Source organism: Typopeltis vanoorti, chromosome 5 (genome assembly GCF_054136105.1).
Source record: "Typopeltis vanoorti isolate ZY-2024b chromosome 5, IOZ_Tvanoo_1.0, whole genome shotgun sequence".
NCBI classification, from domain to species: Eukaryota; Metazoa; Arthropoda; class Arachnida; order Uropygi; family Thelyphonidae; genus Typopeltis; species Typopeltis vanoorti.
This window is the reverse complement of record NC_143553.1, coordinates 132,021,596-132,049,076: the sequence shown is the minus strand read 5'-3', so window position 1 is coordinate 132,049,076 and position 27,481 is coordinate 132,021,596. Positions and strand designations below refer to the sequence as shown.

General features: G+C 37.9%; 1 protein-coding gene across 2 annotated transcripts in view; it reads right to left on the bottom strand.

The window, feature by feature from the left end:
- The window catches only part of Idh3b (isocitrate dehydrogenase [NAD] subunit beta, mitochondrial), a 148,551-nt gene extending 121,973 nt beyond the window's left edge, over positions 1–26,578 (bottom strand). The window contains exon 1 of one of the 2 annotated variants that reach the window (XM_090392734.1): positions 26,515–26,578. In XM_090392734.1, the coding sequence (XP_090248860.1) occupies positions 26,515–26,571 (57 nt within the window). In that variant the 5' untranslated portion in view covers positions 26,572–26,578. Of the gene's footprint in view, positions 1–26,488 lie in introns of both variants that reach the window. The other variant, XM_090392735.1, reaches the window with a different exon arrangement.
- Between the last annotated feature and the right edge of the window lie 903 nt (positions 26,579–27,481).

Here is a 27,481-nt window from a genome sequence, read left to right as displayed (position 1 = left end):
TCAGATGCAAACCATTAGAGTATCAAGAAAAGAAAGGCAATTGCTATTTTCTTTTTCTATAGTGAAATCGAATTCTGGGTGCTGGCTGTTAAGGTGAAGGAGGAAAGTGTAATGTGTCTGAGTCATGTAGCCAAATAGAGAATACATTATCAATAAATCTTAGCCAAACTGAAGATTTGAGAATGGCGGTATGGAAAGAAGAAGTATGATTCATGTAAGTCCTTCCACTCTGCACTGTTGTAATGCCAGAGAAAATGATGGAAGGGTGTTTCACCAGAGATGAAACTTGGATGAGATTGTGGTCCAAATTAACAAAAGGAGTAATTATTTGTACAGTGCACCCAAAAGGAGAACTAGTTAAGAGATCCAGAATGTTGGATAAGTTAAAAGAACTGTTGGAAATTCCGTTAGGAAGATTAATGTTTTAAGTCACTGCTTACAGCAAAAATGTCTGCCTCTCAACCAACTTGGTCAGTGAAATCTGAAAAAAGGGAAGCCAATTAGAATTGGGGACACTGAAATCATCATGAAGGACAACTTCACTGTTTGGAAATTTTGACTGAATGAAATCGAGCTTTGAAGATAGGAAGTCAAAGAGGTCAGAATGATTTTCATAATAGGGAGAACAGGAGGCAGCAGATGAATGAAACAAACTGTGGCAAAGAAATTTTAAGCCACAGGAGGTCCAAAAGGTGAGATTCTAAGGTTAGGCATCCTTTGGAAATGAATATCAGAAAAGCACAAAAGCACAAGTACCACCCTTACGGTGAAAGAGCCATACAGGATGTAATTTGGATAGTTAAGATGATCTGTGGTTGATTTAGTAGAAATTTGCAGTTCAGTCAGAAACAGAACAGCAAGTTTGGATGACTGAAGATGATAATGCACATCATTTAAGTTATTGTTGATGCCACAGATGTTGGTATTTTTTTTTTGTATGTGTGTCTGATTTCTGAGTTTAAATTTAATTTTATTGGAATTTTGGAGGGAGGTTTATTTTTTAGTTTAATCGCAGAGACTATCATCATCATGTAGCTTCCTCAATGCGAGGGTGCAGCATCATGTCCTTCCAGTCCTCTCTGTTGGTAGCTCTTCTTTTTATTTCAACATAGTCACATCATCCTATATCATCAAACCACGTCCATTTTCACCACTTGATCCTCTTCCCATAACCTTTCCTTCTAAAACTGTTCGTGTCCTCTGTCCTGCTAGTCTCATCTTTCATTGGACCATTTCCTAAAATAAAGATTTCTGTGTTTTCATTCTCTGTAGTACCTCTGCACGTGCTCTGTCCATGAGATTTTCAGGGCTCCTCTCTAGCACCATATTTCAAAGGCCTCTATCTGTTGTCTTACTCTTCTTGAATACCCAGGTCTCACTTGCATATGTGAAAACTGCCCAAACTAATGTTCTTATCATTCACCTCTTTGTCTCTATACCCACAGGACTTCTGAGCAGATCTTTATTTTTCCAGAAGGCATCTTTAGCTATGGCAGTTCTTATTTTTATTTCATTATCTTGTTTTCCATCTGCAGTAAAGTAGGTACCTAAATATTTGTACTCTGCTGAATGTTCAATTTTTATATCGTTTATGAATATTTCTGGCTTGGATATGTATTTTCTTTTGAAACTCACATAAATTTGATCTTTTTTGCATTTAAATGTAGGCCAAAATCTTTATCTTCTTCAATTAGTAGGTCCAGGCAATTTGATTCATTTGTTTCTGTTGTCTACAATTAGAATGGTAGAGACACTATACTTATTTAGGCTTGGTTTCATGTTTAATGTCACAAAAGATGAAGAGAAAAAGAGAAGGGGAACATGCAGTGTGAGAAAATACTCTTGCCAGCCTGGTTGGCATATCCACTCTCTAGCCAAAAGTCTGGAGAGTGGATACAACAAGACACTCTCTGTCTCCATCACTCAATCCATCAACTACAATGAACTGCAACTACACCAACGCCATCTACCGCCTACTACCACCACCATCCCTAGTATTTTCACAGATAATCACAATCATCCATGCCCACAGCAGGATTTGAACCATCTGTGAAAATACTAGCGATGGCGATGGGGGCAGTAGATGGCGTTGGTGTAGTTGCGGTTCATTGTAGTTGGCGGATTGAGTGGTGGAGACAGAAAGTGTCCTCCCTAGATAAGTCTTTGGACTCCCTGGAGGTGTCACGTAATAATAATAATAATAATAAAATGCCACCATACAGAGAGCATTCAGTCTCCAAACCATTGCATGGTCTCGACAGCTGCAAATACTATTACATGGCCTCCCAGCAGGCACGACTTGGCAGTGAGATTATCTGCCAGTTGATCAGGAAGCCTCCTAAAAGAAGCATTACCATCTGGTTTGGTCTCATCCACTAATAGGCAGCCAGCCTGCTGCTGTACCCTCAAATACGGGGTGGGTGGGGTTACTGGATCCCTGCAGTATGTCTCGAATGCCCTCGAGGGGTATCATTCACATTGCATGTTGAAGGTTAGGGGAAAGAGAAAATCCAGAACCCTTGCTATAGGAACCAAACATGACAGTAACCACTTCAGGTCTCCAATAAGCAAGGTAGTAATATTTCAACAGGCGATAAAAGTAATCTACCATCTAGGATTAGTTGGCATTTATTCCAACTAGGAAGGTATTCCTTTGCAGGGGAAATACTCGCTGTCATCAGAGCCCCTTTAATAGACACATGCCACACCACTAGAAGGCATGGTTGACTTGACTGGGAGAGGCTGTATATTGTGCATCACTGGCCCATAGTGGCTCACTTGTTTAGCAAGAGCCTTGCAATGGTTGGTCAAAATGGTTACTGTACACTCCAACCAAGAGGATGTTAGTTGAATTCCATTCCGAGTTTGACACCATTGTGCTTGCTGGAGGCCAGAAGTGGCTTGTAAAAAAAAAAAAAGGTCCGTATTTCATCTCTAGAGGGTTACTATTAATTTATCTGACTTTAGCACACTTGCAGCACTAATACTATAGACTTACAGCTTTTTGTGGGAGGGACTCACAAAAAAAAATTGCAAAACAAATGGAAAGAGGATGAAATGGTTCCATTTCACAAGAGAAGGTGATAGGAATGGGGCTTCAAATTATAAGCTAACACGTGTGTCTGTAATTGTGAATAAGGTTTTGTTGAGGACTCAGTCCAAAACTCTCTTTGATAGTCAGCATGGGTTGTCAGAGAGGACTTGTGTTTTATCAGCCTAATTATGTAGGGCAGAGGTTGGCATTGTGTGGCTCATGAGCCACATGACTCTTTGAACACAACTATAGCTCTTTAACTTTTAGTCTACATGTATATGTGCATACTGCAAAAGTTCTCCATTTAGTTTGCATGCACACTGCGCACAGCACACAAGTGTTAAGGTGTCAAAGATTAATTGTTGCAGGCAGCAGTGGCAAGTATAAAACAGTTAAGACAGGAACAAAATAATATCTATGTGCTATTTATGACAAATGAACAGCGAGAGATGAGTTGAAAAATCAAGACCAAATTCTGTTCGAAGAATGAAGCAGCTTACCGGAGATATATATCTATTTCGGTTTGATGCATTTCTGCTAGCAAATATTTTTGAATATGAACTATATTAAAAATAAATCAAGAAACTGTCTAAACAATGCAAGTCTCACAGAATGTTTAAAGATGAAAATCACTGCAAAGGTCATATTAATTTGTACCTAACTGGATGTGTTGTTTTCATTATTGATAAATGATGTTTCGAAACATACCATATTTTCCGGTGTATAAGACACACCCAAGAAATTTAATACAATTTTGTGGAAAAAACCTAAACTTTAAAGTATGATTTAAAAACTTTGACTGCATGTGTACGAATCATTTTTGTTGAAATGGCAATGCCATTTTGCCAATTTTCTTGCACCCATTTCAAAACTTCTGTCTCTAGTTCTGGCCACTTCGCAATTTTTCCACTTTCCGTGTGCTTTTCATTACGCAAATTGTACAAAATCTCCTTCTGACCACACCAAGTTCTAATCCTTTTTTCTGTAGGCAGAGGTCCAAAATGTCTTTCAGCTTCCCTATTCCCATGTTCTTCCGCATATTTTACAACCTGCAATTTGTAACTTGAAGTATATGAATGTCGCCTGTTTTTTTCCATCACTAAAATCTACGGGGAAATATCAAACTGAATACAAAATATCTCAACACGTCAACTCAATACTGATAAACATCGGTAACTGATTACTCGGATAAGATATTATGAAACTTGAATAGGGACTCCCCGTTCTTAGCCAATGACGTGCTAGAAGTCACGTGAAGGTCACGCATCAATTTGATTGCACCATTAACCGCCTACAAAGAACTTGGAACATAAAAGGGAGTGTGTATGAGTTTGAAAAGAGGAAACAATCTTTACCTTCATTATATAAGATGCACCCCATTTTTAAGGTAAAAAAGTGCATCTCATACACCGGAAAATACGGTATATAAATATATATATATATATATATATATATAATAAAATACTCTATATAATTTCTTAACCTCTTCCCCCGGCTTGAGCCGAAATGTGGCTCAGATTTTTTTTTTTTTTTTTTTTTTTTTTTTTTTAAGTTAGATCAGAAATGGCTTTTTGCTCAAAAAGGTTGCCAACCTGTGCCATAGGGTGACCAATGCAATGGACAAGGGAGATGCATATATACGATAGTCTATTTCAATTTTGCAATGGCTTTTCATAGATTACCACAAGAGGTGCTGGTAATTAAATTGAAACAGACTGAGTTAGATAATAGACTGATATGCTGTCTAATAGATATCAACAAGTGTACAGTAATGCTTACAGCATTATTCCAGATGAGTAGAATTATCAAAGGTGAACTACAGGGATCTGTTTAGAGAGCACTGCCTGTTTAACATATGTGTTAATGATAGTGGGACAGATTTAAATTGAAATATGTAGCTGTTTGCAGATGATGCAAAGTGGAAAATACTATGAGGAACAGGGTAGATGTGGCATTACAGTAGATATGAAGAGACTGTGTGAGCATACAAGTGAGTGGAGTTAGCAGTGCAATGTTGAAAATATAACACTTTAAAATTTGAAAAGCAAAGGTGGGATGTAGAGTACAGACAATCCACCCCCCATATAACATGGTACTTCTACAACAATTCTCTAACATGATTAAAGAATTGCAGCAATTCATGCACAACGCAGTACTTATGTAACATGGTTTCACCTGGTTAGAGAACTGCAGCAAACCTTGCATAACCAGGTATTTTTGTTTATATATATTAAGGATTAAGGAGAATGTGAATGACTCAGTATCCATTATGCAAAAAAAAAAAAAAAAAAAAAAAATATATATATATATATTGTTATTATTATTGTTATTATTTGACACCTCCAGGGAGTCCAAGACTCATCGAGGGAGGGCACCTACTCTACAACTCTCTGTTTCCACCACTCAACTTCATCCACCCATCTACTGTCCACCATCACCACTAGTATTTTCACAGACAATCACAAACATCCGTGCCCACGGTGGGATTTGAACCTTTTGGCTGGAGAGCGGATATGCTAACCATTCGGCCAACCAGGCCAGCAATATATGTGTGTGTGTGTGTGTGTGTGTGTGTGTGTGTGTGTGTGTGTGTGTGTGTGTGTGTGTGTGTGTGTGTGTGTGTGTGTGTGTGCATATTGGGAAATCCTCGTATTTTATTTTGTTAGAAAACTTATGCTGATTTGAGACCATTAAAATTGTGACTTTGAAGCATGTAGTTCATGATTTTGAAAGTTTTTGTTGGGTTATTTTGGTAGTCACTTTTCAATATTTCAAATCTTCAGCAGTGTCATATGTTTTTTCCATATCAATGAAAACTGATGCTAGATGCTTATGTTTTAGGAAGGCATCTTTAAAGGATGCCTCCAACCAGAACAGATGATCAGTAGTAGAATGATATTTTTAGAAGTCAGATTGTGTTCTGGAAAAAAGGCCATTTCTCTCAAAAAACCATAAAAGATGAAAGTTAAGTTTTTTTTTCAAAATCATGCACAAGAAGCAAGTCAAAAGGCAATAGGATGGTAGTTATTTGGGGATTTTGGATTCTTCCCTGACTTAGGAATGGCAATAATAATTGCTTTTTTTTTTTTTTTGTGCTAGGTACTCAAAAAAATACTCATAAAAAATTCATGCCAGATGATTTACCATCCAGTAATGAATATAATCTGGCCTAACAGAAGTTGGAGGGTACTTAAGCAAAGCAACTTTCATATCATCTTTAGTGAATGGCCTGTTGTATTAGGTGCTGTTCAAAGAAAACTGGATTTGTTTTTTTGCTTTGCTTTTTCAGGGTAAAGAACTTGGAGAGTTGATAAGAAGATAATACTGGTGTTTTGGCAAAAATCTCCCCGACCATGTTAGCAATCACTGTCAGATCAACAACTATTGCATCCACTGTGTTCAAGGATAAAGAGCTGATGGGCAGTATATCAGTCCTAAATTTTCCAGATTTTGTCCCATACAAAATAAGTGCACCTCCCTCTTTTGTTTTGGTTGTTCTTGTTATAGAGGATGTACGCTGGATCCAATATTCTTTTTGACTCCGACACCAGATGTGTCTTGCTCAAGTAAGTTTAAAAGCAATGAGGTCTGTTGTTATGGAATATCTTTAGAAAATACCCCAAGCCTTCATCTTCTTCTGAACTTCTTTGGCTGCTGTGAAATTGTCATTTCCATTAGAGAAACATGGAAAGTGACCACATGTTTTCAGAACTGCAATTGTAGCAGTTTGTGTAATACACTATCACATGATTTGCTGATAAAGAAAAGCTGATCATTGCAGAATCAAATTCTGCTTAAGATAAGGAGGTGAGCATGTCAACCTTCCCACTTTTCTATCGTGACATCCATAACGAAGTGCATGCAGAAAAAGTGAATATCACAGGAAAGTAATCATGTTTGAATAAGCTCTGATTATTTTCCCATTTAAAGAGTAGGAAACGAGAGGGTGTAGTTGGTAATGACTGTTCAGGTAGGCATATGAAAGAAGGTATCACTTCGTGTATTTAGGAGGTAGAGATTATTGTTGTTAAGTATATGCTCAACAACTCTTTCTCCTCCGATGTTCGTTTGAGCACTACCTCACAGTGTTATGTCCATTTAAATCCCAAAGTAATGGGGATGGTGACTGCAATACATCATTATCAAGGTCATCTGAGAGAGCAGCAGCAGGTGCAGCATACTGGTATATTGGAGTTCTGCTTCCATGTCATATTGAGTGGGACTTACTGGTAAGGGGTATGGTTGCCCACAAGGATGACAACTCCTCCATGGGCAGGTTCATCCCATCCTGTCCTTACAAATGATGGCAGTATTGCATAATGTCAGATCATTTCTCAGCTTTATGTTCTCTGCAGACAGAAGCATATCAGTTTATACTTCTGCAAGATGACCTCAAAAAAAAAATCAGCTAACGCCTTTTTGTTCCCATATAGGGAGTAGGTGAGGCCATTTTTAAGCCCTATCTAACTTTTGGAGACTGAGTGGGCAGTTGTTAGATCCTGAATGGAGGATTTTCTAAGAAGTTGTTCATTCAGAATCTAACATGAAAATTCTAACTAATTTAAAATAATATGTGCACACCAGCAGAGTGTAATAAGACCTTGTTGTATAAGAGAATGCGTATTAATATGTGAATTGTATTAGAAATATTTGTAGTCAAAAACGAAAAACTAAACTAGAGAATTGTGTACAAATTAAGGATTCCATGTAAAAGAAATATTAGGTTAAATTTGTGTCCTATTAAGCTGTCTCAAATAACGTAAGTCGACAGATAGGTCATGAGTAACAGTGCAAAGGTCGCGTCTGAAACGCACGTATTGGTCGTAAGTAAGCGCGCTTTCCTCGAAGACAGCACCTAACAGCAATAGGGAGAGTAGGGATCATCTTAAGGGCATTAAAACTAAGGGTCGTGCGAAAAAAAGGATACAACAAAAAGAGGGCTAGAACAAGGCAATGCACGCCATATTGCAGGGCTTTTTGTTCCGGATTTCATCTCGAGGATTCTTGACCGGTGGTTGGAAAAAGGACGAGCCAGGGTTCTATGATGTCGGACAGCGGGCCGTTTTCCTGATTATGCTGAACAAGATTCCAAGCTGAGCCGTACGCGAATCATCAGCCTATGCAGAAATCATGCCAGCCGTTGGATGTCCCATCGGAAAGGACCAGAGATAGCCCTCAGTCACGGAAGAAAATAGTTAGAGTCCGGCAGCAGTAGAAAGGACGATGTAGCCAAAAGCCAGGCACTGAGATTGCCGATCGAAAGATGACCAGAACAGCACGTGGTAGTTAATAGACCTTCGGAAAGACTGGGTAATGTAGAGATCTTTGTTATATGTTATGGAAGTGATAGAAGATTGAAAGTTATGTTTGATTAAGTAATGTGGACAATCCTTTAGAGAACTTGGATAAGATTTCGTATTTTGAGACAGCAAAATTCTGTTGGACAAGGAATTGTCAGGAATGAATCTAATTGTATGTGACTGAAGTAATAGTGTATTTTGTTTAGTAGATAACCTTAACTGAGAAAGCAATGTACTCTATGAATATCATGCATGAGAGAATCTTAATTTAGTGTAATATTGTCATTGCTTTCCATTGTTCTGTGTGAATAACAATTTGATCTGTCTAAGTGAACTTGATTAATTTAGAATTGTGAGAATTATCTTAGCATGAGATTTAACTTAGCAAGAGATTTAGAAGTTTTAGTAATTTGATTCAATTTAGTTGTAATTGTCATTTAGTTCCAATAAACATGTTTTATTGCATATGCCTGAGTCATGCCTGAATTCGAGATATCAAATTACCACTCATAAAATTAGAACCATGGCGGGAGAAATTTTAGATATATATGTTTAAGTAATAGATCATTGGTCACGACTGCAAAGTACCGATATCTATTTAAGTGTGTGTTAGAGTGTATGCCAGTGAATCTAGGAATATTTCTCTGAACTTGAATAAAATTCCTGTAATAGGATACTGGCTGGCACAGTATAAATATAAATTTGCCAGTATCTGAAAAGGAAATATCCCTAGGTGGAATCTAGTTAGGCTATACACAAGAAAAGATAATAGAGGTTAATGAAGTAATGAAATATATAAAATAAGAAATAGAGAGAGAAACAACAAATACAATACAATAAATATAACACAGTTCAATCTCTACTGGTAGCCAATCAGAGATAGCTGGCTCAAGGCTATCACTAATTAATCGGCATGCAGTGAAGAAGGCTGCTAGTAAGTGCCGCCATCTGGTGGTCCCTAACACAATATATTTAATGTCTGAAAACAGTGTAGGTTCGCGGGCCGATTTTCTTGAGTTTACGGGACAAAAAACCTGAGTTTCTGGGAGGAAAACCCCAGCAGTCTGTGCCAGAGATCAACTAACTCTGGAACCAGTCCAGAAAAGGCTTAGAAAAAGTTCCTCTAGTCAGCGACGAGATTCAAACACCTTTCATCGTGCGGGCAAGCGCTGTAGAGTGCAAACACCACTTCTACTGAGCTACACAGGAGACCTTGATGTCATTAATACTTGGATGGAATCCATGACATTTCCATTGTAGGAATGTTTTCAATATTCATTTTCATGGCATCATCTGGCAATTTGATGATGTCCTCAATTTTCTTTTTAGAAAACTGAGGACATCCAGTATCCATCATTTCTTGTTCACTAGGAAAAATATCCAAGATATTGTAAAACAGTACTCCTCTATGGCACTAGATATATGCATTATTTTATCTTCAAGAGGAAATTGAGGTATCTATGCCATCTGTTGACATTGCTTCTTAAAATGTCTAGAGGCATGTCTTTAACCCTTTGCAGTGCACATTCCATTATCTTTTTTATTAGCAATTTTGTGTAGTGGGACAATATTTGGCATATCCTCAGGAGTGAGTCCATACTGATTTTTCTCCTTGATTTGCTCTAAGGAGACAGCAAGCAAGTTATATCATTTGGGGATGTTGTAATTGTGAGAAGGCAGGATCAATATATGGGTTTAGATCCTTGTTGACACTTTCTTTACAGCTGCCTCCTTGGTATAAGAGAGTTTACCAGATGTCAATATTACTTTTGTGGTGTACTGCCTCTTTGTCTTCAGAAGTGACACACTGCTCTGTTTTTATTTTTAACATAAACAGGCACCCACATGGAGGGTGTCTCTCATGTTGAGTCATTTGAATACATGGAGGTCCAATAATGGTGATAATTCTATTCTATTTATCAGGTCCATGGCATGATAAATAGAACAGGATAGAAGAGGTTAATAAAACAAGCTAATGTTTGATTGTCAGGAAAAAAGCATCAGAGAAAGACCGAGATATAGGTGGAGACTGACACAGAAGTGCCTTAGAAGACCAAGTGCTCTGGCAATGTTGAAGACTCGACAAAGAATAGCCCCATTTGGAAGAAAATGATTAATATACAGATAGTAAAAACCAAAATTTATGTAATATTATATTGTCCTGTACTCAACAAAATATGAAAATAATATATATACGAGGTGGTATCAAAATGTTTCGAGACTAGGTTTGTAACAGCCAACAGATGGCAGCACAAGGCTGCATGCACAGTCACAGGGAGCATCTACCTTCATAAGTCAGTGTGTCAAAAGACATCGTCCTATGTACATCGGCTGTGCAACTGATGCTATTCTCACCACCTGCATTGCAACATCTGCGATTTCATCATGGACAGCAAGTTAGAACAAAGAGCAAACATGAACTTTTGCATGAAACTGGGCAAATCTGCCACAGAGACATTTGACATGATTCGGCAAGTTTACGGTAATGCTGCAATGAGTCGTTCAAGGTGTTTTGAGTGGCACGCATGCTTCAAGAGTGGAAGAACATCACTGGAAGATGATGAGAGATCAGGGACATTCAATGAGCTCAACCCCCAAAAATGTCAAACCATTCGGCAACTTGTGCACGAGGATCGTCGGAGAACACTCAACATTGCTGCCACTGTCGATGTGTCATACGGAACAGTCCAAGCAATCCTCACATGTGATTTCAACATGCGCTGTGTTGCTGCCAAGTTCGTCCCCAGGCTGCTGATCCAGGAGCAGAAGGAACACTGCAAATCCGTCAGCATGCCATGGATGACCCATCCTTCATGTCGAGGATCATTACTGGTGACGAAACTTGGGTGTATGGGTGCGATCCTGAGACGAAGCAAAGTGTTCGCAGTGGAAGAGCCATTATCTCCACGACCGAAAAAGGCGAGGCAGGTCCGCAGCTCGACCAAGTGCATGCTCGTCATCTTTTTTGACATTCGCGGCATTGTGCATCGAGAATTCGTCCTCGGGGCAAGACCATCAATAGCGAGTTCTACTGCCAGGTTTTGAGGCATCTGAGGGAGGACATTCAATGAAAGTGACCAGATCTGTGGAGCGTAAAAAACTGGATGCTCCACAACGACAATGCACCTGTCACCGAGCTCTCCTCACACGAGTTTCTCGCCAGAAACAAAATGATCTCACTTCTGCACTCACCCTACTCGCCAGATTTGGCTCCTGCAGACTTCGCCCTCTTCCCGAAGATGAAGATCCAGCTCAATAAGGTCACCGTTTTGACACCATTGCAGAGATCCAGCATGAATCGCAGAAGGTGCTTGACATGCTTTGAAAAGAAGACTTCCAGGACACATTCCAGAAGTGGAATGTGTCCTGGAAGTCTGGGACACTGGGAGTGCTGTATTGATATGCAAGGGGCCTATTTTGAAGGTGATAGTGTGTAAATGTAAATAAATAAAGTAATTTTTCGTAAACAAAGCTAGTCTCGAAACTTTTTGATACCACCTTTTTTGATATATATATATATATATATATATATATATATTATTTTCAACTAATGAAACCTGGAAACCTCATATTTCTAAGATACAGCTGTATCGCAGTAAGGGCTAATCGATATCTCTCACATTTATGATATACAGCCCTTGTAGTGGCAGCAAAAACACTGACTACCTATAATGCAGATAGAAGACAAAATGTTAAGAATATCACAAATTCCACAGTTACTGGTAGAAGAAACAGCAGGATGAACACACAATATAGCAGGTGTTGTAGCTTTTGAGACATCCCACCAATGGCAGCCTTCTCAGGCACCACTTTAAGGCTACTGGTATCCTTTGGCCATACAACAGAGGTGTGTTAGAGCTCTGCTATACATGAACCAAACATTTCTCTTCTGCTAAGGGAACATCACTGAACATATCATAGACGATATTTACCAAAGGTTTTGCAAGAATTCACAGTACCTTTACAAGAATTAAGAATTTAAGAATTATCTTTTAAGAATTTACAAGGTCCTGTAAGCCTGCTTAGCAAAGCATACTGTGCTCCTTTGCCTCTATAGCACAGTTGGAAGAATGACAGGACAATGCACTTTCGAATGAAAATACTGAAGTTTGGTTCTTATCATAATAATAAAGAATGTGGATTTTTTCTAGTGAAGGCAAGTTAGCCAATCTTATACAGACATCAAGATTTTTAATCCTGGAAATTATATTTTTCATCAGCCAGAGAACAAATGCAAATAGAAAAGAGAAAAATATTATTAGTGGGTGGTAGATGATGGCTTGTATAAATGGTGGATCATGTAATATATGGCTTGTTGATGATGGATTGTGTAGTGTAAAGCACAATTTGCAGTGTTTAACAGGTGGGCTGTGTGGTGTAGAGTAGCCTCTCAGAATGTCTTTCAACTCCATGGAAGTGTAATAACAATAAAAAATAATCCGTCTAAAGACACTTGCCCACAGACATAGAAATGCTGCTGATGTCCTGACTAAATTGATACTGAATGGTCAATGTGATCATTACCATAAGTGAAAATACCATTTCAAGTGAACGTTATCTTGTCTGTGAAAAGCATGTGCGAGAGATAAATCACCAATGATGATCATATGGTAAAAGTGCTAGAACACACTAAAAATGGTATGGGGGGAAGTCTCATGCATGACTCTTCATATGGAGTCCATGTACTGGTGCATGGATTCCATAGTTTGCATACAGATATCAGGATTTTTTAATCCTGGAAACTCTTATTTTTCATCCTGCTTACAGGCAAATCAGCCAGGGAACAAATGCAAATAGAAGAGACAAAAATATTATTAGTGGGGTGGGTGGGATGACGGAAAAGCATGCATAAGAGATAAATTGACAATGATGATTACTAAAATGGTATGGGGGAAAGAAAATGTTCATGCATGACTCTCCACATAAGATCTTGGGAGACATCTTCCTTTGCAGTCCTCCATGTACTGTTGCATAGATTCCATGCATGAGTATATCCTATGTTTTTGACTGTTTTTTCCCCCACAGTTTCTGGTACATCATGATTCTTTGTCTCTCCCTCCATCCTTCCTTCATTTTGTGGTGGAGAAACTAACACACCCACAAAGCCAGTGATGAAGATGATTGAAGTTCAAGAGCATGAAACAGTGATGATAAAGTCAACATGCTTCATATGCATTTCCACTGGCTCAGTGCATATCAGCCAATTCAGTAAATAATAACTCGCAATCCACTGACATGACAATGATTTTGGAACACTGAAAAAATATAGCTACTGTCTTTTGCTAAGGGCAAACCTTAGACTGATTGCATTGTGTATCCAAACCCATCTTACATATGATTCTGGTTGTTTAAAATCACATGGTTCAATGAACTACATCTACCTGCTTTCTGGTTATATCTCAGAAACACAAGGATTCCAGACTCATATTTCCCAGAGCTTTTATTTTTTTTTCTTTTTAGGTTTAGAATGTGTCTTTAAAGTTTATAATGGGAGATGTGGAATCACTCCTCCATATATACACTTTTTTTGGGGGGGGGGGGGGGCAGAGGAGAACAACCCTTTGCTGTGTTACCTTAACTCACTCCGCTAGCTCCCGTCACAGCTTACTTTGCTCAATCTAAAGATGACTCCAAAGATTCATTACTATCATATTTAAAATTAAGTCACTATTATTTATTATTATTAATAGTTCGTTGTTAATAGTTAATAATATTATTATTATTATTAACTCTTCGCACCAGCTGTCATACCTGTTCTTGAATTCATTCATGCCACTTGCACACACAACATCCAATGGCAATCCATTCCAATCAATCAATCACAAATGGCCCTCATTCCTTTCTTGACAGCACTCATTCTCAACTTCCAAGGATGCCCACGCATCCTTTCTCCACCCCACCCTCTCCCCCATAAAATGAAAAATTCTATTTACTGAAATTCTGTATAACCTTTTCAGAAGTTTGTAACTCTCAATCATATCACCCCCTCTTTTGGGATTTTGCTAAGGCTTTTTGACAGAATACAGCCTGGAAGACTGTTGCATAATTTGGATATTATGGGATTGGATTATAAACTATTAGCATGGATAAGAGGATGGCTGATCAAAAGATATCAAAAAGTCTATCTTCATAATCACTATTCCATAATCCTCATATCATTTTTGACACTCTCATCACTGTATTAGAATCATCACAGAAACCAGACCTGTGTGCAATAGTCCAAGTGAGATCTTATCAAGGCACTGTAAAGAGGCAAAACTACTTCCTCATTGTCACAACTCAAGATTCGTTTCAGCATTGTAATTATTCCCTGAGTTGAATTTACAATTTTTGCTATACGACCTTTGAATTTCAACTTCCAGTCTACTAAAACTTCAAGATCTTCAGCCAGATCAGTTTCTTCTAGCATAATCACACCAATATAACACAACACTGGATATCTACTCACACCAAAGTGCATGACTTTACATTTACTGAAATGGAACTGACATCTATTTTCACATGCCCACAATTCCAGTCTATTCAAATCATTCTGCGAGTACTGCATACCAGCAGCACTTCTGATTATCCTACCTATCTTTGCATCATCAGCAAATAGCTGTATGTCACATGTCAAATCCTTACCAACTTCATTAATATACAGATTGAATAACAGGGGACCAAGGACTGAACCTTAGGGCCCACCATTGTTTTACCCTGAATCTTTCAGATTCACACCCCGCCATAAATGACTTTCTGATATCTGTTGATATCAAAAAAGTCATATGTCTTGATATCAACAAAACAGATTATTCATATCAGCCATTCTCTTATCCATGCTAATAGTTTATAATTCAATCCCATAATATCCAAATTATGCAAGTCTTTCAGGCTATATTCTTTCAAAAGCGTTAGCAAAATCCAAAAGTATCATGGTGTATCCATTTCCCTTGTCTAACTCAGTGGTAACATCATTACAGAATGTGAGCAAGTTGCTAAAACATCACCATCTCTTAGTAAACCAATACTTTCATTGCAAAGTAGAGATTCTCTGTTAACCAATTTCTGAATGCAAGCCTTAACCGACTTTTCCAAAATCTTCAACACCACTCCTGAGATATCAATTGGTCTTTGCACTACTCTTGTGCAATGGGATTACCATACATTCTTATCAGGAGTGGAAACTCCTGTGGAATCTTCCCTGTTCTGAGACTTAAATTATATAGCCTGGTCAAAGGAATAGCCAGTTCAGCTGAACACTCGTAGCATCTGTGCTGATATCTCATCAGTTCCTATTGCAGAATTCTTATTCAGTTTGTGCAATAGCTCTAGTACTTCCTCCTCATACACAAGTTTCCTCATTCAATGAAGAGGTAGCAGTGAGTTCAATGTTGCATATACCAAGTTGATAGTTTTCAGCATAATAGCTACTCTTTAGTTGAACAATCACTTCTGCATCAGTCACAGATACCATCTGCATTCAGTAGTGATAGTTTCAAATTCATTCTTAATTTTACTTGCAGCATAATGATAGAATTCTTTGGTTGTCTGTAACTTGCAGAGTCAGTTTCTTTTCATACTCAAACTCAGTTTTCCGTACAACACTTGTGACTCTTCTGGCCTGGTGCTTATAATTATCATAACTGACACCATTTTTATGCATATTGTATTCCTTCCACATCATCTTTTTATCACGAATCTTTTGCTTAATTAGATTACACATCCATTTCAAACCTACTCGTGGGATTTTGATTAAGTATTTTTTAAACATGTCCCAAGCACTGTCAATATCCTTACCATCCAACAACTGATACCATGGAGCAGAACCTAGCATATACTCCTCAGATAGTCATAATTTTCTGCTTTGTAGTTCAGCATGTAACCTTTTCTGAATGGAACATTCATAAACTTAGCCACTTCTCAAGTGAGTACCGGATGATCACTGTCACCAACGAGGCAGAATAGTTATGTATTTAACTGAAACTCCCTCTGACACTATAATCAAATCTAACATCCTCTGACCATGAGTTCCTTTTGACACATACTAAAGGAAGTTGTCTCCCAACAGCTCAATAATTTCAGTTTCATTCTTCTGATGCAATTTCACAGCTACCCAATCAATGTTTAGATAATTAAAGTCCCCCCCCAACTCTTTTCACACACACAGTCTCTATTTGGTGATGCATTTTTTCTACACTAGCAACCAATCCATCTGGTTTGTAACAACATCCCCACTATGTATTTGATCCTGTTAGACTACACCTCATACTAGATGGCTTCAAACTCACTGCCACATGAAAAACTGTTACTAGTATTGCAGTCATCAGTCTCAACTCTGTATTCAAGTCATCTGATATCATTAGCAGCACATCCCCTCTTCTGCTTTCTAAAAATGCTATATCTGCACTTGATACCAGTTAGTATGTTTGCATCTGATAGCCAAGTTTTACTAATGTCTACAATATGAGCTCCTAATATGAGGGTAATATGAGGGTGTGTAGTGTTTTCAGAGAGCTCAAAAAAGCTAAGTATTATTTTGAGTGAAAATTGGGATATTGGTTTTAATCTTAACATAGTATTGTTTATTTTTGGTAGCTTGTTGTGCGTCTGTGTGATTTTGGTGTGAATTCCGTTTTATTTAACTTAGTATTTTAAAGATAAGTTTCATAGAGTAGCACGTGGTGCCAATGTGACAAAAAATAATGGCGTCCAAAAACTTTAATGTGAGGGAGTTTGTCCGGTGTGATATGTGTGGGATGTATGCTTTCCCGAAAGAGGGTGGAGTTTGGATGGAAAATGATAGTGGTGGGAGACTGTGTAGAACATGTAAGGAAAGTGAGGATTGAAGTATGTGACAGGTCGTGAGATTGTTGTGGTAGAAGAAAGCCAGAATGTGAGTGAAAATAGTAGCTTGATAGGGAATTTGATGTTGTGCAGTGATGGCAATGAGAACGGTGATCAAAGAGAGAGAGTGAAAGCAATTATACAAAGAGAGAAGATGGTTTAAATGATAAAAAAAATGAGGAATTATTTGAAAGGAGTGAGATAGCACAGTTAAGCGGAGTAATACACAGTGGGAAGCGGCAGTTGGAGCACCTGCAAAACTCTTTCCAGAGTGCCTCGGCTAACGGAAATAAGCAAGTGTTTGAAAGGAAAAATAAGCATAAGAGTGGGAGAGTTTCAGAAATGAATTTAACTAAATCGTACTTACCGGGTGCAAAATTTAAGGATGTAAGTGAGAGTATTAGAGCGCAAAAACAGAGGGTGAAAGAATTGATAGTTGTGGCAGGTACGAATGAATTGAAAGGAGATAAATTTTTTATGAGAGAGGACTTGAAAGTATTGTTAAAGGTAGCGAAAGAAAAGAGTGACAGAGTTAGGATGTGAGTCTGTTGCTGCGGTACAACAGAGAGGAGTTTAGAAGGAGGGCCATAATCGCAAATGACTATGCGCAGGTTATGCAGACGGCGTGGTGTGGAATTTGTGGACGTGTGGAATGAGTTTGATGGGTGAAAAGATTTATACAAGATGGATGGCCTGGATTTGGTGTGCAGAGACTGGAAAAAGTGTTGCTGAATGAAGTGAAAATGGATGTGCAGAAGCAGAGAAACTAGAACTATCAATGAGGGGGGAGGATATGCAGACATCAGTGAGACAGTTGAGTGTAAGAATGTATATAATGTACCCAAGCCAGTACTAAAGACTAGTAATCGGAATGGGATAGTTAGAATAACGCATCAAGATAGGGGTGGGACAAAGGGACTTCTGCATTTCATGTATACTAATGCCAGGAGTATTAGGAACAAGAAGGAAGAATTTTTGGCCTTGGTTGGCTCTTCCTGGCCACAGGTTATTGGCATTAGTGAAACATGGCTGATGGAAGAGGATATAGTTAGTGGGATAGAATGTGGAGGTTATAGTGTGTTTAGGAGAGACAGAGAGAATAAAATGGGGGGGGGGAGAGTGTTATTAATGATAGCTGATGAACTGCAGCCAAGGAGAATTGAAATTGTATTGCAGGATAGTGAAAAGAGCTCATTTGATGCTATTTGGTGTGAGATTGTGACTAGCAGAACAAAATATACAGTTGGGTGCTGCTATAGACCAGGTGATAGAATAGATGATGGAGATAGTATGCATGAACAAATTGATGAAATGAGTGGAAGGAGGGTAATTATTATGGGGGATTTCAACTATGGTAACATTGATTGGAAGGAGGAGAGGACACATGTGAGGAAGGAACTGGATTTTATTCAATTATTAAGGGATAACTATCTGAGACAGCATGCAATTGAAAATACTAGGGATGTGAGAGTGCTTGACCTGGTAATAGCATCTCACAATTTGACTGTAATGAATATGACCATGTTGCCACCTATTGGTGGGAGTGATCATAGGGTCTTGACCTGGGAGGTGGCTAAAGGTGTGGAACTTTTGATTAAGACAGGGTATATGTGGAATTACCGTGCTGGCAAGTATGACAAGCTTAGGAGATTGCTTGGATCAATGCCATGGCATGTACAACTGCAAGGGCTGGACGTCGATAGAGCACGGGAAGTGGTCAAGGAGCATTTACAGGAGGTTATGGCTGATTGTATACCTAGGGTCCGAATAGTAAAACAAGTAGGGGTTAAATGGATGAATAACACCATTAAGCTTGAGCTGCAAAAAAAAAAAAGAAACAACTGTGGAGGGAATTTAAAGAGAAAGGTGACCTGTAGGCACACAAACGGTATAAAGAGCAGGCCAGAAGAAAAGCAAAAGCGGATTATGAAAGGAAAACTAGCTATGCAAGGTAAAGAGAATCCCAAACAGTTTTTTCAATATGCTGCAAGCAAACAAAAAAACTGTACACGGCAGAATGATTTTAAGGAATGCCGATGGCAAGGAGGTCACTGAATCAGTCGATATACTGGAATTACTGAGTGAGCACTTTGCAAGAGTATATCATCCAGGTGGTGACATTGAAAGAATGAAGGAACCATTAGTTTATATGGGAATTGTGATGAATGAATTTGAGGTGAATAGTCTATTACAGAACCTTAATGATAATGCATCTGTAGGATTGGATGGTATATATTCATATTCATTCATCATTTGCTGGAATATATCTGCAAGAATATACCACATACTGTGACAATCCTACATAATATATTTTATGATTAGTTTCCAATCATAAACTTCTTTCTAGTCTACTACTTGTCCGGTTCTGATTTGATCAGCTCTTACATTTCATTTTTCTAAACTACTTCTTACTGCATCGACCCATCTATATCTTGGTATTCTTGTGCTTATTTTATTTTTTTTCCAATTTGGAGTTAAAAATCATCATGGGAGTACTGCAGTAACCATTATTCCTATGATATCTATACTTCTCCTTGAACTCATTCACCTCTGACAACTCACTTCACCCACACTCCAAACTAAAACAAATTTAGTCCTTCAACTTTGCTAATCTACCATACTATTACAAAATTTCCAGGGAAGTCTCCTTGCTCTCTCTCCCTTCATAGGCCACATATTAAAAAAAAAAAAGTGTTCTATGTCCACAAAAACACTTTTAATTATATCCACTGTTTCCCATCAGGAACATTTCACAGCTCTTTGATCTGTCTTTATAGGGAACATTCTACAGACTAGTACAATCTTGAATAGCACTATCTCTTCTCACTACTTCCTCAACTCTAAGGAATCCAGACAACCAGATTTGTATTAGTCCAGATATGGCCTTATGAAAGCTTTATAAAAAGGAACAATAACTTCCATATCCCTGCTTGTCAGGGTCTTATTGAAATGGCTCATTAGATTACCTGAATGTTGAAGGCATACTGAGATAATCTTGATGAGCCATTTTGGCCACCTTTGCAATATGTTCCATAAACTTCAGCTCCCTTTTCAGAACCACCCTAAATCTATGGCTTCATAAATTTTCTGCATCCAGTCTGGTTCCTGCAGTCTAACATACAGCTTATGATCACTTCATCCCAAAGTGCATAACCTTACACTTTGCAAAATTAAATAGTAGCCATTATTCTCTGCTCATACTGCCAATATATTTAAATCCTGCAGAATGTATATATGATCTTCATTATTTATCACCTACTCAGTTTTGCATCAGCAAATACAAACTGGTATTTCCCCATAAATCATTTCCTATATCACTGATGTACACATTAAATAGCGGTAACCCTACAGTACACCATTCGCATGAATTCATTCCATATGCCACTCTCTGTTGTCTGTCCATTAGCTAAATCAGCTTCATATCCATCCCCATTTACTCCTCTATCATATCACTGACAAAATTAAATAGGATACCACACTTAACTGTGTTAAACATGGTAACCTATTGAATGCCTTGGCAAAGTCCAGCTGTATCACTGTGTTCATTGATTAGCCATTTTCTTTATCTAAATCCCCTCTCCATCCATTCCCGAATCCTGCATTTTACCAACTTCTCGAATACCTTAAACAACACTCTTGAGATAATGATTGGGCTATATTTGCTACATATGCCTTTGCAACTCCTTTATGCAATGGAAATATTTTGCTTTCTTTTCACTTTGTCTTAACACTGGCATCTTCCCAGTGCTAAGACTTAAACAGTATGGTCAGAAGAGCTGCAATTTCCTTGCACACTCTCATAACATGTGAATCTAATGGTGATATTTGCATTAAGGTCCTCCAATATCCAAAGTATCTCTAATTCATCTGTCTATTCTCACATCAATTTCATATTTGGTACTGTAATATCTTCACCTGGAGGTGAATCCTTGCAAAATGATCACTCAGTAAATTTTATCTGCTTTTGTTATTTTCTCATCAACACTCATTACAGTTATCCTTCCACAATGATTCTTCTCTTTACTTGCCATATAAAACTGTAGAATTTTCTTTGGCCTGCTTGTCAAGCTTCCTCTCATAATCTGCTTTTACCCTCCTTATCATACTGGTCACCTTCGCTGAGCTTGCTGATTACCTTTTTCTTCATATACATTCCAGAACATTTTCATTTTTCTGCAACTTCTACTTAATGATGCTACTTAACAATTAATTCCTACTTGATGCATCCTTGACTCTAGGTATTTGATCTGATATTGAATTCTTCAAACACTCTTTAACATCTTTCTTCTCCAGATTCTGATACCACAGCACTGCTCCAAGCCAGTTCACACCTCAGCTTGTCATGATCACCTACTTTATTTCATATAATTTCAAATGTCCCCTTTTTAAATGAAAATTCTACATCTGCAATCTCCTGGGTCAAGACTATATAATCACTTTCCCCAATTCGAGACAATGTGGCTAACTTGATTACTGACAAGTTTTCTGGTGCTATCATCAGATCCAGCACTCTAAAAACCACCTTGAGTCCACTCTATTATATCCTGTCTCAGGTAATTCTCTTAGCAACTACATAAATTCTATATTAACAATGTCTGTAGCAACATTCCTATTAGTGGGATGATGCTACAAACCAGGGAATAGACATGGTGATGAGCAGAAAATGCTTAGGCAAATTAGTTTGGCAAGTGCAAAGCAAGCGATCATTATGTGGGGACTTCAACTATAGTGATATAAACTTGGCAGAGGAAACAGCATGCAGTAATAAGGGGACCGAATTTTTGGATTTCTTTAGGAACAACTGTTTTAGGCATCATGTAGTGGAGGGAACATGAGGATCAAGAGTTCTGGATTTGGTCACAGAATCAGCGTATCTAATTATAACTGAGATGGCAAACTTGTCACCCATTGGTGAGAGTGACCATGTAGTCCTGATTTGGAGGATGAATAAGCATGGGGAGGTTTCAAAACAGAAGGAAGTGATGTGGAATTATTATTATTATTACATGACACATCCAAGGAGTGCAAAGACTCATCAAGGGAGGGCACCTACTGTACAACTCTCCATCTCCACTACTCAATCCACCAACACAACGAACCATATCATCTACACCAATGCCATCTACTGTCCATCACCACCACTAGTATTTTCACAGATAATCACAAGCATCCATGCCCACGGCGAATATTCTAAATAACAGCCTTTTGGCTGGAGAGCAGATACGCTAACCATTTGGCCAACCAGGCCAGCAATTATAAGGCAGGTAATTATTGTAGACTTAGAAACCAGCTTGCAGCAGTGAAGTGGATGAAAAAATTTAAAAAGAGGGGTTCTTAGTGCATGGAAGATACTTGAGAAAAAATTGTTGACAACAATGACAGATTGTACACCTCGAGTGAAAAAACTGTAAAAGTGACTAGTATCATAAAGAGAGAAAGATTAGGATATGAGAGAAGACTGGCACTGCAATCCAAGGAGAACCCCAAGGAGTTTTTTTTACTATATGGTGAGTAGGAGGAAAAATGATAGTGGAGAGATAATCTTGCAAGATGAATATGGGAACTGGGTGACCACAGCTGATGACATAATTGAGCTATTTAGTGATCACTTTATTAAAGAATTCCATTCTGGTACTACAGGCTATATTCCTAAAAGGATAATGAGTGGTGATTCTGAATACTCAGTACACTAAATGTCAATAAGGCAGGGAGACTAGATGGGATTTCACCACATGTTTTAAGGAAAGTGCTATGGAACTGACTGTGCTATTAATTGGCTGTTTAATGAAAGTCTTGCAATGGGACAGGTTCCTAGGTGGAAGGAGGGTAAGATATTACCATTGCATAAGCATGGTGGTAGAATGGAGGTATCAAACTATAAGCTTTTTTGTATTTCATCTCTATTTGTTAAGATTTTGGAGAAACTGGTATGATCACATATACAGAATTGGGCAGATGTAATATTATTTATGCAGGCCGGCATGGATTTGTTAAAGGGCTCTTGTTTTAGTAATCTAGTTACCTTTTACAATAGAGTAACAAGAGCAGTGGATGAATTTAAGGCATACACTGTCATTTTTTAAAATTTTTCCACAGCATTTGAGAGGGTTCCACATGACAAGTTAATTTGTAAGTTGCATTCTATGGATTTGGATGTCAGGTTAGTGGATTGGAGGGGCAATTGACTCTGAGAGATATCAGAGAGTTGCATATGGGTGAGCGGTATCAGGGAGCAGGAAAGTTACAAGTGGAGTTCCACAGGGTTCAATCCTGGAACAATTGCTGTTCAATCTTTTACTCAAGGATATTGTCACAGGACTACAGGGAGATGTTCAGTTGTTTGCAGATGATGTGCAGCTTGGGAGGGTTATTAGTAATAGTGCTGATGTTTTGACTCTCCAAGAGAATTTAAATAAGATGGAAGAGTGGGCAAAGACATAAGGATATCAGTTTAATGCAACAAAATGTGAGGTTTTAAAATATAAGATCCACAGAAGAGATGCTTCCTACTCACTTGGTGGAGTTATACTGGAAGAAGTGGAGGAAGCAAGACATTTTGGGGTGATTGCAGATAGAGATTTAAAGTTCCAGGGAAGTATTGCTGTAAAATGATATCAGGACTGTACAATCTTGATTATGAGGATAGATTGAGGGCATGAGGACTGCAGAGTTTGGATAGAATTCAAAGGGGGGGGGGATATGATCAAGACATTTGAGCTGTTGAATTATTATCGTATTAACACTGAGGGAATTTTTCATATGGTAGAACAAGAAAAAGGAACAAATACAAGAGGTCATCCCTGGAAATTGTACAAGGGGATGGCAAGGGTAAGAAGTAAGTTTTTTGCATGGAATGGCAGGAGCATGGTGAACTGTGAATGATTTTAAGGAGTGGTATAATATACTGCGTTCACTAGTTTGAACTCCTGCGATCAGTCGTATGACTCCATGGGGTCAGGAAAAAACAAAAACAATAATGATAACTATATCAATTTAATTTCCATCCCTTCCTGACCATTCTTACTTTAAACCTATATTCCAATAACAGTCACTCACACTACACTCATTGTGAATTGCCAATGAATGCCACTTCCCTCCCTGCCTTATTTGCTTAATTTTCCATTCTGTTTAAGCAATACACCATCCTAAAGTAATGCAACTTACATATTCTTGAATATTAATATAACATTATAATATATTATTATGATTAACTGCAAATCTTTGTGGAATCAACAAGCACATTACATTTGGAAGTTAGAATTGTGGACCTGGAGGGTCTGCCTCCACTTCACTGAGTCAGTAAAGAAACAAAACAAGAATGAGTCTCCATAGCTCAGCCAGAATAGATGAAGCCCTTTGGTCGAAAAGGCCTGGGTTCGATTCCCGTCCATGACATGAGGAACCTTTATATGGTCTCTTTCGACTAAAGGTGAGTTACCCAGTCTCATACGGAGGTAGAGGATTTTTTTCCTCCAGAAACTCGGGTTTTTTGTCCCTCAGAACAGGCACACTGACCCATGAACACACAAGGATCTACAGTTATAAACTACATACTTAATCCCTCACTAGGAGGGCTCAACCAGTCCTAAGGGACGGTCGACGAACAGAGGGAAGCCCCACATGAATAAATAAATTTGGAGGTTAAGTCCAACCCCCCAACACAGCAAAGATATTGTACATTAAATTTATTTTCACTCTGGCAATACACTCCATTCACCCATCACTCTACATGTAAAACATCTTATCCTCACTTCCTTTCATCTGAGGAAGTAACAAGGATTTTCCTGATCAACACTCTGGTTTCATCCAGGTAAACCATGTAAAATAGACAGAACAGATATAATATATTGACAATAAACTGGTGCACTCTTCAAGTGGAAAACCCTGAGTTCAATTCCTGTCAGAGAAAAATCTTTATGTGGGATTTTTCAAGTGAAGGTGAGTTAGTTGATCTGATTTGGTAGGTAGCAAGGTTATTATCATATATACAGGCAAATTAGCAAGAGGACACACAATTTACAAACAAACATACTATCAGTGGGCAGTAGATAGCACTGTATATAGATGGTAACTAGTGCCACTATGTGCAGATGGAGGTTTAAGTGAAGACGGTGGGTTGTTTTGATAGTGTATGTTCCATTTATAATTTCATTATAAATGGAACATACACATTTAAAATACTGCATATACTACATAAACCTTAGTACCCCATAACATTAACATGCTAATGACACCTCTCTAACAAATATTCACAGGAAATCAAGTGGAAACTACTGCCAAGTCCTCACTAAATGTAAAGTGGTTTATTTATTATAATAACTGCTTAGAATGTGCTATTATGATTATTATTATTCATAATAATAAACATTATTATTATGGTTAATGAGACATCCTGAGTCAATTACTTCTGACAATAAAAAATCTATTATACCAACCAACTCCTTAAACTCATGGCAACAATATATCTGAAATGCAGATTAAAAAAAATAAATAAAGCAAAAAAAAAAAAAACCATAATAAAATAAACATAATTCCTGGGATCACAAACTCTTCTATAATCATTTGCTTAAACTCTGAAGTTGAAATCTGCAGCCTGGATGACCAAGTGGGTAGCATATCCACTCCCCTATTTTTTTAGGTGGTAGATAAACTTCGGTGCAAGATGAAGGAAAGTGAAGTAGCTTGAAAAAGTTCTATTTTTGGTCTTCAGTGCAAGGTTCCAGATTATCTCATCCTCTGCCTACTGGGTATACAGACCAGCAATTTTTCCATTGGTGTAATTCTCTCTCTCTTACACACACACAAATGCAAAAGCATATTCACTTAATAGTACTGAATAATGTTTATTTATCCACAATTTTTCTTTTTCAGACTTTTCATCTTTCACAAATTGAACTAATTTTGGGTAAAATCAAAAATTAAATAAATGAAAGAGATAACATATACTTGAATTCTTTTTGTCTATCCCAATCATGAAATTGCAAACCTACAGCACAACATGCAATATGGTAGAGATAGGTTGGTTAATCTATAATCCAAGCTATCTAAAGATCTTACAAATATGGAACTTTTTTCAAAACTACTTCAGGTCATGCACTACTGAAATTTAAATCATGTTACAGCAATCGAAAAACAGAGCATATAAGTAAGAAAGAAACTAATATGGATACACATGCAGCATAAGAAGCTTAAATTAAAAGTCAACAAAAATAGAGCTGCTACAATCAGATACTGGGGTAGTTGGCTAATGCATAGTGTTTTTCCTCAGTCAAATCTGTAAAGGGGTGCAAGGAAAGGAGTGTTGCCTTGTACAATACACAGAAATACATACACATAACATGGATCAAAATCTCCTACCCCGAAATTCCCCAAATTTTTAATGGAATATTTCAGAAACGACCTCACAGCCGCCATGATAATACGCGAAACTCAAAGCGACACAGACGGAGCGAGACAAAATCATAGGAACAATTTAAGAAAGGGGCCATGTAGGCATATCCACTGTTATTTTGTTGCCAAAGAAACAAACAGTGTTTGCGTTTTGAAAGTTTCGAAAGTGACAGACCGATTAAAAAACAAATGCAGTCCTCATTGTGATAAAGAATAAAAAAAAAAAACAAGTGAAAAGAGATGAATGAGAAGAACAGCAAAATATACATTACTAAACCACAAAGGGAAGGAAGATATTTTAAAAGAACTAAAAATAAAATCAATAGAAGAAAAACCAATCAAATATAAACGAAACTGGGTGGCCAAAACTCGATATCCTAAATAATTAATAAAATATAATAAACCAGTTGTGAAGAGAAGGCGGGATAGACTTCAAAAGAGGATATTAGATTAAATATGAGACCAGAACAGATCATAATGTCTATATCTGTATTTAGTGTTATGATGATGATTATGAATTGCCCTATTATTTCACTACCAAGGTAATTGATTAAGCGCAGAGACTAAGTCCTGGAGTCTGTAGCTTCGTGTTTTATTAATTCGAAATTTAGTTCTCATCAGAGACTACCAGAAGAAATGAATAAATTCGATGGTGATAATGCTGCAGGACACCATGATATTTTGCAAGTTGATATCAGCAAACAACTGAATATTTTTTTTCAGTAATTTCCTATATCATTTAAAGCGCCTCCATAGCGCAATTGGAAGAACGCCCTTCGATTGGAATAGGCCTAAGTTCGATTCTCGTCGCGACGGGGGGAATCTTTATCTGGACGATTTTCAATCGAAGGTGAGTTAGACGATCTCATACGGAGGTAGCAGGGTTGTTTCTCCCGAAAACTCGGGTTTTTCATCCCGCATACAGAGAAATAGG